Source organism: Quercus suber, unplaced genomic scaffold (genome assembly GCF_002906115.3).
Source record: "Quercus suber isolate HL8 unplaced genomic scaffold, Cork oak 2.0 scaffold_154, whole genome shotgun sequence".
In the NCBI taxonomy this organism is placed as follows: domain Eukaryota; kingdom Viridiplantae; phylum Streptophyta; class Magnoliopsida; order Fagales; family Fagaceae; genus Quercus; species Quercus suber.
Genome location: NW_027069615.1, coordinates 1,304,767 through 1,322,178, shown reverse-complemented (window position 1 = coordinate 1,322,178; position 17,412 = coordinate 1,304,767). Strand labels below are relative to the sequence as shown.

Sequence of the window (17,412 nt, the reverse complement as noted above, 5' to 3'; positions counted from 1 at the left end):
AACTTAGGAATCAACTTCATGTCATCTTTTTAAGATAACATGTTTCTTGGACTAGGTATACGCACTTCACTTATTGACTAAACTAAGTACACCCAACTTCGTAATCAATATAGTTATTGAAAGTAATTAAAAATGAAGAAAAGAATAATTGTTTTACATCATATAATAGAGCAGAATGAGGTAGGATTGGATTATAGGTGTCCTGTCTCCATCTTGTTGATGTAGGACATGGTTTAATATTTAATGTTTGTAATTATTTAACTTTAGTATTTTTATGTAATTTTTGTTATTTTAGGTGTAGGTGATTTATTTCCTTATTTTTTGTGCTTTTAATGTTTTTTAGTCAAATTAGGATTTTATATGGTTTCGTAGTCGCCTTAGGGTTTGCTAGCCGCCTTAGGGTTTCTAGCCACTATTGGTTTTCTTTTTACTATTTAAATGCATTGTAGCTTCCAATTAGGCAATTCATTTTTCAGATTAATATTAATAAAATACAGACATTTTGTCGAATTCTTTATTTGGTGGATTTAAGTTGATTGCCTTTTGGATTTAAGAAACCCTTCATGGATTTGAGGTTTACTACCCAAAAACTAACAGTTTAGTTTCTGTCTATCAAAGAGAGCATCATGTGTGCTTTCTTCAGGCTTTTCTGACTTTAGGCTTTCTTCCGGCCTTGACATACCCTGGTCTGATGGCTAACTGGTGAGACAGTGACACCACAATAAATACAGTGACAACATCAACAACCCAGTCCTCACTAGGGCAGAGCTCCTCAAGTTTCATAAAGAAGCTCATGATGAGAATCAACAATTTTGTGAAAAGAGTCAGCAAATTATAGGTGAAATCAAGCAAATGATTACTACTCTTCTTTCAAGAAAATCATCTCACAACTACAATGATCAATATATTCAACAACGCACTTCTAACTACATGATAATTCCATTCTTTAACAAAGATAGGTGTTAGTTGGATTTTATTGACTAGCTTCTTGATTTGGAAGAGTATTTAGCTTCTTGATTTGGAAGAGTATTTTAATTTTTGGAAGATTTGTGATGAAGAAAAAGTGCGGCTTGCATCTAATAAATTGGACAATGAAGTAGAGGAACGGTAGGAAGATATTCAAATCGATAAAATACGACGAGGTAAGCATCCAATCTGCTCTTGGCAAAGAATGAAAAGGGTATTAATTGATTTATGGTTTCCTAATGACTATTATGATATATTGATTATACAAGTGTTGATTATAAATCTATATATGCGTATGAAAAGCAATATGTTCAAAACATGGAAGGTCAACTACAAAACCAAAATTATCATAGTCAAGTCCATGTGTCAAGTAAAGGAAAAGGTTTGAGGGTTGAGAAGAAGCAGCCTATTTCTAAAGAAAATTTTGAAGTGGTTAAAAAAGATCAAGACTTGCAACAAGTTATTGAATTGAAGATTGAAGATTTAAGATACCATTTGCCAAAAACTTGATGAAGAGGTCATAGAAAAGAAGGTTGAGCTAATTGTGGATAATGACAGAAATCAAAATATGGTAATTGTTGTGAACATTGAGGAAGATCCAATTGAGGTTAATATGAGGATAAGTCCACAACTCACAATCCTTAGCTTTCCGTTGATTTGTTGAAGATGACTACACAATATGTTAATTTTCTTGGAGTAGAAAATTTTAATTTTATTATCAGTCCTTTGTTGATTGATGTTGCAAATGAATTGAAGGTAGATGAGAATAAATTCTATGCTACACTTTATGAAGAATTCAAGTTTCAAAACCAGATCAAGTCATTAAAGCATTCGAAGTGTTTGCTTATTTGGAGCAGAAGATTTCAAATTTCGACCATCAACTAAGGACAAGTTTGTTTCAAGTGGAGGGCTCTGATGGAGGACATGGTTTAATATTTAATATTTGTAATTATTTAACTTTAGTATTTTTATGTAATTTATGTTATTTTAGGTTTTGGTGATTTATTTCCTTATTTTAGGTGTTTTTTAATGTTTTTTTTATAGTCAAATTAGGATTTACATTCTTTCATAGTTGCCTTAGGGTTCGCTAGTCGCCTTAGGGTTTCTAACCACCCTAGGTTTTTTTTTTTTTTTTTTTTTTTAAAACTATTTAAACGCATTGTAGCCTCCAAAGACAATTCAGTTTTTAGATTATTATTAATAAAATACAAACTTTTTGTTGAATTTTTTCTCTAGTAAATTCTAGTTTATCACCTCGTGGATTCAATGAACCCCTCGTGGATTCGAGGTTTCCTACCCAGAAAATAATAGCTCAATCTCTGTCTATCAAAGAGAGCATTATGTGTTCTTTCTTCAGGCTTCCGCAATATCACTTGTCATCTCTTCAAAAAGGGAAAAGTCTACATAGGATGGGTGCAAGACATGTTGGGGTGGAGTTAGTTGCTTGTATTTTTTCATTGCTAATGAGCTAACTTCAACAATAATGAGATAGAGAAAAGAGAAGAAGGAGAGAGACAACTATGAGAGAGTTGAGAGAGAGAAACAAGTTTTGTGGGAGTGATGATAGAATTCTGACAAAATTTGACTAAATATTTTTTTGTAGTTGTGAATTTTGACAATTCTACCATCGGATTATAGTTTCTTATTATAACTTCCATGCTTGTAACATTTCTAGAAGATCAAATATCAATAACTATGTCATCAATTAATCTAAAATTATGCATAGAAATTAAGTTTATAAATCAAATAATAAATAATATCTAATTGATACGAAATTTGACATGCATGTTAAAAACGTAAAGAACATATAATTCAATGGCTAAATTTTCATAATATGTAACCATGTTAAAAACATTTTAAGTAGGAGTTGTAGCCAAAATTTTTCCTAAAAGAATAAGTATTAAAATAAAATTAAAACTTACATATTTATCCCGACTTTAAAATGTTAAATTGTATATACATACATAGTCGGCGTGTGACAAGCAAAACTTATCCCTGTTCTTTCCCCTTTTGGAGAAAAAAACCTACACAAAGTAGAGCGAATCCGATAGAATTGAAATTCATGTCATCCCTAAATTCAATTAAGATTAATAAGTTATTGTTAAGTTTTAGACCCCAAGCAGTTATGTGAAAATTACTTTAAGCATGTGAGGCATATCAAATAAGATGTCACCAATCACAAGAATGCAACGACATGGTGACTAAGTGAAAAAATAATGGAGAACACTCCAAAAGAAAACCACTCCAAAGGAAACCTTCCCTAACAAACCAATCCACTAGATAAATTATTACAAAGTTTCTAAACTCAGTTATAAGTCCAAATTTATGTAATTTCAACTTACAATAACAAGAAAATAGAAATGAAGATTCAACAATTAAGCATCGCACAAATCAAGGGAAAAAGAAACGTACATTGAGTTCTTCTATAAGAGAAAATAATTTGCTTAAAATTTTATTGATAATTGATTTCAATTTCATTTCACTGCTTGGGCTTGGATGCAAATCTAAATACTAAATGCTCAACAAAATTTAAAGTTCTTACACTTGGCAATCTCATTTTCACCAAAAGTTAATTACATGGCTCATTTTAATTCCAATGGTTTTTTTTTTTTTTTTTAAACTAAAAATACGTAGAGGAGGACGATCTGATTTAATTTCAATGGCTGTGAATATGTGTTCATGTGGCAATTATTTTTAGTGCATCCAAGAGTTGTGCTACAAGTGTCTGTTGGTTGCTCTGGTCAGCATGTTCTTCTTACCATTGAGCCACCTACATTGGGGTCCAAGTGTAAAGTCAAATTGTCAAAGCGTTTCCCAGTGGAAGTTTCCCTCTATGACTATGAGGTAGCCCGCTACTAACTACCATTCAAAGTCTTCCAGTTCTTAAATAATAGTGTTGATGACCATCTTAGCTATAAGAGCTTGTGAACCCACTTGGCAATTCGCAATTATCAAATATTTGTCTTTGAAATTAACTACTAATTTTATGCTAATTAGTAGGGAATTGCTTGGTGCATTGTATAAAACTATAAAGATTACGCCGGGGGGGGGGGGGGGGGGGGTGTTGACGGCGCTGGAAATAAAAGAAACGAAGACTCTAACGTCAACGCCAGTTACGCAATCTACTACGTCATGGAACCTGTGGGTGATAAGTTATTGCGTCACCGCTGGCTCGACAAAGTCGAATTTGCTACTAGCACCACGTCCAATCAGCTTTAATTATTTATTTATTATTTTTACAAATGAAACAATATTAAAAGGGTCCCGTTAATGTGTCTTTAGGGTACACATTAATTTTTCTATTTTTAAAAATATTTTTTCGGGAATTGAAAAAGTTATCATTATTTTTTTAATTCTCGAGAAATTTTTTCCAAAAATAGAAATTAATGTGTGCCCTTATGACACACATTAGTAAAATCCATATTAAAAAAGTATCCCATCAGCTTTATGAGGGCTCGTTTGGTCCTAGTTTTTGAAATTGTTGTTTAAAAATATGTGAAAACTGTGATTTAAAAAGTGTTGTTGAAAAATGTATTTTTAGTGTAAATAAAACAAAAAAATGTATTTGGTATCATAGTTTAAACAACATTTTTCAGTGTTCAAAAAATATAAAATATGTGTTTGATATGTGTATTTTGAATGGTAAAAAAAGCTTAGCAAAGTACTAAAAATAACATTTTTTTAATGTGAGAGTTTTGGATCTTCGTACCAGGTAGAGAGGATTTTTTTTTTTTTTAATAGTAGGTAGAGAGGATTCAATTTTGAAGAGATGAGAGTAAAGAGAGGAGACAAACTTTAAAAAAAGCTAACCAGGTGGGCCCCATAGTTGTGTTCAATTTAATTACCGAAGTGCCATTGAAACTGCATTTTTGTTGTTTAAAATTAACTCCGAGGTGATTCCAAAAAACTCTGTTCAAACATGGGTTTTTGAACACTGTTTTTCAAACAACCATGAACAAAAAAGGGTGACCAAACACGGTTTTTAAATTTTGGACACTAGTGTTCAATGTTTAAACACTGAACACTATGTTTTGAAAAGGGTGACCAAACGGCCCCTTAATGTCTCTAATTTGCATTTTTACCGTTCATGTTAAAGGGGAAATAAAATGTATATAAAATTTTTACAATAATTTTATAATAAATTTTACGTAAGAGGTTATTATTAATTATTATTGTTAGGAAAAAAAAAAAATTTAATGATAGGTACAAACTACATATCACTTCTCATGCTAAAGAGATCCCAAGAAATGTTGCGTACAAAAAATTTTACAATATTTTTTCATAATAATTTAGTAAACTTTTATTGGTTCTCATCTTAACCAACTATTTATGTAAATTAGATGGTCAAGGAAACAATTAAGCTAAATTTGGGTAATCACTAATTAGCATAAAATTGAAATTAACCTAAAATTTTGGGTCAAAATAACTTGAGTTTGTGCAAATTAAGTACCCATTTGTTACTGCTATATAAACTACAATTTTCAGTATTTAAACAATATTATATGTATTTTCACATTCTTTTTCAGTCACATACTTCCAAAAAATATAAACAACGTTACTAAAATTTCTTAACAAACTAGTCCTAACTCTTTCACTGTTGAATTTACTTAAGACCAAAGTATAAGAATTGTAAGTGATGATGTCGAAAATATTACCAGTGAGTCACACAATGTTTGCACACTCGAAACGACACATGCACAAAAAAAAAAAAAAAGACCTTACAGAGAGCACCAGTGTGGTGCCGGCCAAATACTCTCCGAAGGTCAAGTTAGAACTTGTTACAACTCTAGAGTGCTAGAAAGGGGTTAATTATGCGTACCTCGATTTGTAAGGGTTCTGGGGCTTTTTATAGTAGTAGAGAGTTGACCTCTCTTCCTTGGAGTAGAAGTATTTTCCTTATAGGAGTCCTCATGAGCGTAGAATGCGGAATCCTTTCCTTGTAGGACACTATCACTCAGCGTGGGATACAAGTCATTTCCTTATATACTCATGCGTGGTGACCAAGACAAAGATGTTATTAGAATCGTCAGCTTCAAGACCGTTAGCTTATCTTTTACCCTTCGGCCATATCAGTGTCAACCCTAAGATGGAGTTAACCCCGTGGAGCAAGCTTCCTTCCATCTTGGACCCGTCACATCACTGTCCATCAGCTATGGGGTCTTTAGCTTCTTACTTTAATTAATACCGTTAGCCTAAGTTGTAGACTTCGTCAGCTGTGGGCACTTTATAATTTTTACTTATCAGTTGCCCCCTACTCCATATCTCCATCAATTCTAACTGACGGGTTATGGAGTTACATTTTTTCATTGTTAATTTCCACTTAAGCCAGGAAAGAGAAAATAATTCAAAGGTGACACCTCGAGCTGCCAATCATTAAATGCTCGAACACGTGGCGTACTTTGGTTGGCTCCGCATCTGGATGAGGGTGTCGCTTCGTCTTCCGCGCCTTTTCCCCTTATATATAATCCACTTCTTCCCCCCATTTTTCCATTTTATCTTTATTGACTCTTGGAGAGAAGATCCGTCGCCTTTGTTCCGTCAATTTCCTTAACATCGACACCCGAGTTTCTGCCATCGCTTCCAAAAACCGTCACCCATTTCGAGAAACTTGTAAGTCCTTTCTCTTTCTTTATTTATGCTCTATTTCAATCAATTTTTTATAGCGAGGTCGTCAACTTAGGTGCTTAGAATACATCCGTCACTCGTTGGTAGTCAGATGTCAAGTGACACATCGAGTGATTAGTCGTCGGTCCGCGATGGAGTGGGCTACGACGAAGTATTTGGTTCAGATGATGAGTTCGAGGGCTTTTTTCGGTCGACAGAGAGAGAGTCGTCTGCCCAATCTCCTGACGAGGATGTAGGGAGTCACGGTGATGAGGGTCAAAAGGAGGTAGTAGGTGAGGATGGTGACGTTGAGGAGGAAGAAGAGAGGGATAGTGACGGAGATGAAGGTGACGAGGAGTCCTGTAAGGGAACTTCAGGAAGTCCCAAAGGTAGTCGTCCCTTCATCCTTCCCGAGGAATGGGCCATTAATAAATTTTTACCAACAATGAGTAAGAAGGTATTCAAGGAGTTACGCATTCATTTCCAAATCCCAGACCACATCCCAATCTGTCTCCCCAGGGAGAATGAAAAGTGCTATACGGGAAGAATCGCAGATGTTGGTATGTATGACGCCATGTTTGCTGCTGGGCTTAGATTGCCCCTGACGGCCCTACACTGTTAGCTGGCTGATTTTTTAGGGTTGTCCATCAGCCAGATCGCCCCAAACTCATGGAGGATCTTCATAGGTGCTGAGATCCTTTGGGGTCATCTAAGTGGAGGACACTGTCAGCTCACTTTAGACAAATTCTTCTATTGCTACAGACCCCAGCAACTTTCTTCTTCCAAGGGGATGTACCATTTTGCTGTCAGGGAGAGAGAGTTAAGATTAGTGTCTGATATGCCAGATTCCAATAGAGTGTGGAAGAGTAGATACTTTTTTGTTAAGGGGATGGACTAGGTATACCGTTAAGAGGAATAGGAAACAATTCCCCATGGATATTTTGATAATACATAGGCTTTCGTCAAGGACTCAGGTTTTAACTAACAGCTATTAACCCTGTTAGTTTTTTTTTTTTTTTTTTTAATATATATATATATACTTTATTTATTTTTTATAGCGTCTTAACATCATCAGTTTACTTTCTTTTTTTTTTTTAGTCCACATCCGTCCTCTTATAACTGACGAGCAAAGAGACTTTATCCGTTGGGTTCTCGAGATCCCTTTGGAAAAGCGAAAGTGCCAGAATCTAATTACTCTTGACGCTTTTTACGCATACTGTGGGGGTCCGGTACTGTCGCCAGAAGCTCTCAAGTTAGAAGAATTTTCTCGCCGTCATAAGTATCATTTCTGTTGTCCCGTTATTTTCAGCTATTGCCATCAGTTTTCCTCATGTGTCCTATTTTTTGCAGAAATGAAGGCAGCAAAGCAATGTATAAGGGCTGCAGCTACCCATCAGAAGGAAGAGAAAAGGGCCAAGGGGAGTTGGTATCTTCGTCAGCCCCTAAGGCTGTCACGAAGGGTTCGTCAAAGAGGAAAACCGACGGGAAGGATGTCCATCCACTCAAGAAGGTGGCCGTCACTACTAGGGATGAGCCCCTAGAGAAGTCACCCCCCAATTCAGTCTATAGGGCTGGAAAGGGGGTAATGACTTCTTCTGGTCCCGTCCTCGAAGGGCCCCGTTGCCTTTTAACGCATAAGGATTATGTCGTTGAAGAAGTAGGATCGTTCATAAAGCTGACGGACATTGATCCTTGTGCTTTGCTAGGGATGGAGGATTTGGGGCGTCGGCTTTGTTTGACCTAACACGGGTAAGCCATCTCCTTTATCTAACTTCTCTTATCTTTTCCTTGCTTATTGATTAACGGTTGTGCCCTTAGGCTTTGGTACGTGTAAAAGCACTCCAGGACCGGTGTGTGGCCAAGGAAGGAGTCGTCACTCGTGTTAGTAAACATAATGCTAACATGTTGAACCAACAGGCATAGTATAAAGAGGTCGTCCGTGTTCTGAACGTTGAGCTGAAAGAAGTAAAGCAAAAGCTGGAAGATGCGGACCGTCAGAGGGAGAAATTAGAACAAGAACTGACGGCCCTACGCGATCAGGTGGAGACGGCTGGGGCTGACGCAGTCCAAAAGTTTAAGGCGTTAGATTCCTTTATCGATTCTTGCGGGGGATATTACGGTACTGGATTTGATGACTGCCTTAAGCATGTCGTGTCAGCCTTCCTAGACTTGGATCTATCTGGGATCACGTTAGATGATGCTTCGCCAATGATGCTTGCTAATGACGTCGTCTACATCGAGGGTGAGGACTCTAAGGACGCTCCTCCAGCTGAGGATAGTGGCATTGTTCTGGCCCAGCCAGCTACGAACCCTCCATCAACTATTCCCAATCCTTCTGTGGAGGTCCTAGACGGGGAAGACCCCCTTATTCAGAAAAAGTAAAAAGATTTCTCATTGATGTGTGAAAACTAAAACTTGATTGAAAAATGTGGAGAAAAAATAGTATTGAACTAATTTTTTTGTTATAAATGATGGGGTGGTCATATCTAGAATGTACATTGATGTGTGAGTGAGAGAAAAATACAATTGTGAAAAACTGAAAATTTGGAAGAGGAAACATTGTAACTGAAGATAAACGAAGAGACACAAAACTCATCTTTGGCCTGTAGATTATGCTTGAAATTTTAATTGTATCCACTAAAAAGATAATGACCTATTCAATTTTAATAATTACTTGAAATTAGAAAGAAGAAAATGAAAAGTTGAAATCAATTTGAGTGGCTGAATAGTCAAATAGTTGTATCTAATATATAGTAACATTTGTAATTTGAATATTTATTATTAGATATTTAGTTTAATAAGCCCACCTTTTATCCATATCTTTTCAAAGAACACAACCCTTAAACATTCATTCTAAAATTAAGAAATGCAAGTCTTGAAACTTAAATATATTTTAATCCTTCATTAGTTAAAGATTTTATCTTGGTGAATTTTTGCATTGTCAAATGCAATTTCTAGAAATTTAAGATTATTTTAACAAATTTCAAATAATTAGATGAAAAGTTAAGTATATTTTTGAAAAGATATTAACATGAGTAGTTTCCAAAAATAATCATTTGATTCTTATTTACTTACAATTATTCTGAATTGTAAAGAAAATTTTCATATTTCAACAATTATTGAGAAATTAATTGCTGAAATTTGCCATATGTCAATCCAAATATGACACATAGCACCTTAGCACCTTATCATCCAAACATAGCTCACTTACAAAGGATAATGACTAACGTAGGACAATGTTAAAGTGAAAATTCAATTAATAAGACTATATATTGCATAGAAATTATTACCAACCGTAATCACACAAATGAATGTAACCAAAAAAAAAAAAAAAAGTAGAGGTGAAAAATATATATTATCAAAATTATAGAAATTTGTATAAATCAAAGCAATGATTATTACACATTTATAGGGTTGGAATATGTCCCAACCAAACCACATTCTAAGTCCTCAAACAACAAAGTCTTTTGAAAACGTTTACTTCAATTTCATTACTTAAAGAAAACAAAATCCAAATATCACTTTCTATACAATAAGTTACATATAAAATGTTTCTAAAAAAAAAGTTATGTATAAAACTTTTGAGTTCTAAAAAAAATCTAACAATTTATGGTTTGATTATCACTAAATGAATGTTAAAAGAATCAAGTCAATTTAATGTTACAAAAATATCTCCAAAAAATATATTGATATTTTTTTATTCTAAACAACTAAAAAAACACTTTAGTCTTTATTGGGCATGAGAACCGTGTATCAAGTTGCTTGGAGACACATTGCAAGAAAAAATTCCAAAAGGAATTATTTTAATCCAAGTAACCCATAATTAAAATCCCATTACATAAAATAATTCCAAACCCTAATCGATTACCTATTGAATAAAATATTATCAAAATTATGAGAATCCATTAACACAGAGAGACCAAACAATCAAAACAATAATCTAGATATTTTTTATCTACTGATTGTAATAAAATATTGAATTGTGAGAGTAGAGTAAGAAAGAGAGAAATAGAAACTTACTAAGTAGAGCTGTCAAATTCATTAAGATATGAGTCTTTAGAGGGAGACAATTTTGCCATTAAAGAAATGCCAAGTGATTCTATTTGACTTTCACAGACAAAATATGCCAACCAGATAAGTTTTATGTTGAGAAAAATTGAGATATATACACAATAATTTTTGTATAAAAGTCACTTTTATTCTCCTTCAATATCCCTTAGAAAAAAAAAATCAATCAAACAAATAAACAAACAAAAATGATGACAACATAATTGAGTTTTTGTTTAGTATGAAGTCTATTTGTTGTTAGGGCCAACCTTAAGGGCAAGAAAAAAAGGCATCAAAAGATTATATATATATATATATATATAAAGTTAGATAGATAAATACAAACATGATACACATAAGAAAAATGTAATGAGAGAGACAAAGAGAGAGATACCTCAAAAATAATAAAGGCACGCATTTTTTACAGACCAAAATTCTTATATATAAAGAAAATAAGTCAAAATACATAGCCAAAAGAAGAGTTCATGTATATTGCTAAACACATAGATAGGGGTGCCAGTGCCAATGGTTGGTAAAAAAACAATTTGTCTTGTGACTAAATGAAAAAACACAGAATAATTATTATTTAAAAAAAAATGAGTTACATTGATTGGTTGGCTACCTTCTAGAAATATAACATCATGAACATTGTCAGCAAATTAGCATTTAGTCTTAACATTATACAAAAAATACTAACCATTCAAAAAGTCATTAGTAGTTGCGATACAAATATAGTGATAATTCAACATTGTGAATCACACCTAAACAAAAATAAAGAGTGATATGTAAAAGAAATTGATTACCCCAAATTTCAATAAAGAATCGATAAATTCCTCTGGGATTGTAAGCAATAATCAATTGTTGAATTGAATTCTTGCTAGTTTGCACACCTTTGTCTTGCATTTTCACTAGACATTGTCTAAGTACAGAAATTTGGGGGAAAAAAAGAACTAAAGTGGAGATGGAGAGAGAACTTACAGGTTGAATATATAAGATTCAGATTAGCTATTGAAAGTGGAAGGGTGATTTGGATAGAAGACTCTAACTTTGCATTTACGTTACAAAGAAACCATTTTGCTTCCAAATTCCAATTTTGGATGGAAGGATGTGAAAAGTCATAACTGAAGATAATAACTCATGTTGTATGGATAACAATTGAGATGATTTAGTATATGTAGTAGATTAGTAGCAAATGAATAGTCATATTTTATTTTTATTTTTATTTTTTTGAGAAGGAGATGAATAGTCATATTAATAGAGTGCATCAACATGTTTGCCCATAATCTATATTTAATTTTTTTTCCTAAATAGAGAGAAATCATAAAGGAAAAAAAGGATTAAAAAAAAAAAGATATGAGGTGACTTAACTGGAACGTAGCAACATTAAATGCTATGTTTTAGCTTTTAGTAATATATAGATATAGATATAGATTGATTGATTGATATGGCTATATTTCAATAAATATACTTATTATTTAGTAAATTCTTTGTGTTATGTATAAACTTTGCTTATGTTTTTTACACAATCTTCAGCACTTCAAAAGATGGATAGACATAGCAGACTATTTAGATCCTAGAAAATATCTTAAGGGCATGTGTACAAAATTGTAGGGATGGTTAGGCCAATTGGTTGTACTTTGTGAGGTTTGCCTATAATAATATTTAGGCGAAAAGCACATTTTGGTCCCTACATTTTTAGGTGATTCCCATTTTAGTCCCTACATTTTATTTTTACCACTTTTAGTCCCTATCCTGAAAAACGCTTCCTATTTTGGTCCTTGCCGTTACATCAGAGACAGAAAATACACATGTGGCAAACGGCAGAATTAAAAAATATTAAATTAATGTCCACGTGGCCTAATTTAATAATAAAAAATATTTTTTGGCATTAAAAAATGCCACGTCAGCATTTAAATTAAAAAAATTAATTTATTAATTTTAACTAAATAAAAAAAATTAAAAACAGAATTAAAAACTAAAAATCATATGAATTGAAATCTAAGGTGTCTTGAACAAGAACAACAAGAACACATACTCAGATCCAAGAACACAAACCCAGAAAAGAATAAAACTTTCACTTTCAAATTATTTTCCTACGTTTTCTTGGCAGCCAAACAGAGAAGGCTTTCATTTCTACTCTCTTTTTCCAAATTTCTCGGCTAACCTAGAAAGCTTCCTTTCCCGTTTCCACTTGAGAAATCGACGAGCTACTAGGACTCCCTTCCAGATGTGCCATTGAAGACCCAACAAACAAACAACGTTGTACAAAGGAAAACAGTGAAGAAGAAGAAAATAAAACCCAACAAACTAAAGCAAGATGGTATCGACGAGATCGGCGGCATTGAGGATGATGAAGGTGGTATCGGCGACGATGTGGAGGTGGATGGCGATGGAGCCAACGAAGTTGTAGGCGGTGAGGTCTAGTTTGAGGAGACGAGACTGCCCTTTGAACTGCTCCATAAATTAAAGCAAAAGCAAAGATAGAGATTTTGGACAAGGACACAAAATCCAAACTTGCACAAAACCCAGATTAGAAATCTTTCATCAAACTCACATGCACAAAATAAAAAAAATTTACCAAAAAAAAAATCAAAAAAGATTGTACATTGGATCGTTTTGGGTTAGGTGGAGGAGGAGATGAGAGGCCACGCTTGGAAGCAGAGGAGCTGCGCCTTGTTTCAACCATAGTGTTGTTGGGTTGTAGTTGGAGTTCTTGGTCTCTGAAAGTTTGTTTGGTTTTTATAATTTTTTTTTTTTAATAATTTCTGGGTTTGTGTTCTTGAATCTAGGTTTGTGTTTTTGTTGTTCTTGTTCAAGACACACTTAGATCTCAATTCATATGATTTTTAGTTTTTAATTCTGTTTTTAATTTTTTTTATTTAGTTAAAATTAATAAATTAATTTTTTTAATTTAAATGTTGACGTGGCATTTTTTAATGCCAAAAAACATTTTTTATTATTAAATTAGGCCACATGGACATTAATTTAATATTTTTTAATTCTGCTGTTTGCCACGTGTGTATTTTCCGTCCCTGATGTAATGGCATGGATCAAAATAGAAAGCGTTTTTCAGGATAGGGACTAAAAGCGGTAAAAATAAAATGTAGAGACTAAAATAGGAATCGCCTGAAAATATAGGGACTAAAATGTGCTTTTTGCCTAATATTTATCAATCTGGTATCAAGATGACCCTTTATGAGGCTTTAGGTGGTAGAGACATAGATTGGTCAATTCAAAAAAAAAACGAAAAAAAAAAAAAGAGCCATAGATTGGTTTGTTGGGATGGGTGTTTTTGGGTGAAAAATCTTGGGCTATAAATCATTTGGGGAACTTTTGAGAAAATTGATTTGACTCATAAAAGATTGCCAATAGCTTATAGTCATAGAAAAGTTATGCAAATAATAGAAGAAAGAATTTCGAGCCCGAAATTGGGATAAGATATTCCTCAAAGTTGATCCTATGAATGGAGTTTTGAAATTTGGTAAAATTTATAAATTTAAAGAGAGAGAGGAATTCGAATTAGAAGAGAGATGTAGCCCGAGTTTTTTGGTGAGCTTAGAACCTATGATATTGTTGTAATTAGTATAAAGTAATGCTAGAAAGGTACTGAATATATCTCTTTTTCCTTATTAATTTCTTTTTAGTAATAGAAATGGCTTATATGAATGAACAAAATTTTCATATAGTATCATTTTTGTGGACTTACGCTTTGTTTGTTTTAGTGATGATGTTTTCTTGAAAATGAATCATTTTAAAAAAAAATATTTTCTATAAAAGTATCTCATTTTCTTATGTTTGCTTGTAACCTTAAATGAGTTGAAAAATAATTTCCTAACTTTCATTCTTTAGTTTGTTGTTAGATAGAATTGTTTTCCACAAAAAAAAAAAAAAAAAAAAAGTANTCATTCTTAAAGGAGCAAATTTGTTCATCCCCACAACTCTCTCCAGATAGTTTGCAATCTGAAAGCCTTCCTCATTCCAGGTTTTCTATGAAAACTGACTTTTTACCGGAATCGCTGGCCAGAAGCCAGAGGAAAACATCAATCAAACGTTCACTGAGAGCCCAACTTTGATAGAATTTAAGAAGAAATACGATGGTCTAGATGATACACAACAGAAGTGTTTGCTATGTTTCTCTGTTTTCCCTGAAAATGAAACTATAAAGAAGAAAGTTTTGATCCATTGGTGGGTTGGTGAGGGATTTATAGATGGTGAGACAGCGGAGGAGACTGGTAATAAGTACTTCAAAGACTTCATCGACAAAGGCATCATTCAGCGCGTACGCAAAACAACAAGCGCAGAAAGAACTCAGAAAATTGCACGATGAAACCTTCAATTCGTGACGCTATAATTAAGCTTGCGGAGGAAGATGGGTTTGTCAGTTTTGATTCAAAGGGAAATCCCACTGCTGATTTCTCTTCCTGTCCAGAGTGTGTCTAGTGAAAACCGAAGATGGTTCTTCGCTTCGCGATTTCACTTATATTTATCATTATTTGGAGCATGAAAAAATTCAAACTTTGTTTAATGTAAATGAGCCTCAGCTTAATTTCAGGGTGGGCAGGTTTTCAAAGATGAAGAACTTGAAAGTTCTTCAGCTGGGAAGGTGGAGGGCCTCTGCAAGGCAACTTGTTGAAGTAGAGGGCACTGAGTTCTTGCAAGGTATGAAGAAAATGAAACAGCTTAGGTACTTTAGCCTTCGGGGAATCTCTAGAATTACTGAGCTTCCAAACTCGATTTGCGAACTCAGTAAGCTAAGGATACTGAACCTTAATGGCTGTGATAACTTAGAGAAACTTCCTGATGGAATAGGCTTACTCAAACAGCTGACACACTTAGACATGTCTGAGTGTTACTTGATTAGTCACATGCCCAGGGGACTTGCTTCCCTCTCGGAACTCCGGGCCCTTAAAGGGTTTGTGATTGGTAAACCAAGGTCTAGAGGCCACTACTGTGAGCTAGCTGATTTGGCGGAGCTGGAACATTTGAAGAAGTTGAGCATTCATGTAGATAGAACAAGTGATGAAGCTAAGAAAGAGCTGGATTCTTTACCACAATTTAGAAACCTCCGGTCTTTATCAGTAGCCTGGTCAAGTATATACAATGCACCCATTCCCACAACAACAAATGTGGCACTGGCAACAATCCATAGAATTGTGAGCAGGGAAAAGTCAATCAAAACACCTGGATCTTCATCACAACGTGTTGCTTTAGACAAACTAGGCCTCCAGAATTTCCATGGTTCTAAGATGCCTGATTGGCTTAAGCGCTTAAACCTGAAGAACCTAAAGAAGCTCTACATAAGGGGAGGAGGACTATCTGACCTGAGCCTTACGAAGGATCACAAATGGACCGTCAAATGTCTACGCTTGAAGTCCTTGAGTCAATTGAGGATGGATTGGCAAGAACTGAAACCTTTGTTTCCAAACTTGACTTATGTGGAAAAAGTAGAATGTCCTGAACTCAGTTCCTTCCCATGTGATGAGAATGGAGAGTGGATTCGCCCTGAATCAGATACAGAGCAGGCTTAAGCATTTTGCCACATTCACAAGAAGTTGTTTCTGTTGTATCTTTGTATCCAATTATTCAGCACTTTTTTTTTTAAAAAAAATTTATTAAAAGGTAGAGTTTTGACTTATGACATCTGCTTTTGATGATTGACCTTAATCATTGGGCCAAGACATCAATTGATTTTTTTATATAAGCAGAGATAGAACTCCAAATTTCTTAGTAACTTAATAGTGTTTCTCATTTGAATTTTGTGCTCCAATGCATATTCAATTAACATTCTGTTTGTTTCGATGGATAACATTGTGTAAAGATAATTTTTCCTATTTTCTAGTAATTGGTAGCATTATAAAAAATGAGTTAAAGAAAAACTATTTTTAGTCAACATAAAAATGTGTTTATTTTTAAAGATTGTTTTCTATTTTTTGAACAAATTTGCTCCTTTAAGAATGAGACTACTTCCTTGGTTCTCTTAAGCTGGTTGATTCTGAGGGAAATTTCTAGTGCTTCTGTTCTTGCTTTGAAGGCATCATCCTAGCCCTGTAGAATCAATGCTTGGATTTCTTGGTTGACACGGTCTGCCCAAAGCTTCAGTTCACGACAGGCCTTGTTGATGGAGTTGAGGTCACTCTGTATGTCGTCAAATATTACATGCGGATCAAGATCATCATTGCAGTTAGAATTGCCCTCCTCATTCTTGCCGTTAATGGTGTCTCGGGCTTCATCCTTTTGTGGGGGATGAGGAAGTGATTTCTTTACCTTGGATAAATGGCATTGAAGTTCTGGTATGACCACGTCTTTGAATGTATGGAATGGTGTTATTTTGCCTGAGTTTAAGTATGCAAGAAGATCAAGAGACACATACGGTGACTCAAAAGAGGAAGTAGAAGAGGCATATCTCGATGTGGTTGACATTGATAATAAGGTATGGAACAGTTTGAGAAGATGAAGAAAATAATGAGCTAAAACAGAACTCCGATGGATAAGAAGAGATGAAACAATTAATACAAAAGCCTAGAGCCTTTGTTTGGGAGGAAAGATGGAAGGAAACCACTGACTCACTGAGCCAGCAAGTTTGATTGGCTGGCAATGGTGAAGACAAAAAATGACCCAGGAACCTTTGACTAAGGAGAAGAAATGGTGCAGTACAATGACTAAAAAAGGCTTTGCCGTTTGGGAGTAGGGTTTAAGAATGTTATAAAAAAAACGTGTGAAGTATTATTGCGATTTAGGGTCCGTTTGTTTCGGCTTCAAACGGTTTCCGGAAATTATTTTTTGGAAAATTTGGTG

The 17,412-nt window shown here is 34.3% G+C and overlaps 1 protein-coding gene across 1 annotated transcript; it reads left to right on the top strand.

The window, feature by feature from the left end:
• The first annotated feature begins 14,940 nt into the window (after positions 1–14,940).
• Positions 14,941–16,145, top strand: LOC111996917 (disease resistance RPP13-like protein 4). The gene is made up of 2 exons (XM_065777374.1): positions 14,941–15,047; positions 15,170–16,145. The coding sequence occupies exons 1-2, from the start codon at positions 14,941–14,943 to the stop codon at positions 16,143–16,145; spliced, it is 1,083 nt and encodes a 360-aa protein (XP_065633446.1).
• Positions 16,146–17,412: the final 1,267 nt, after the last annotated feature.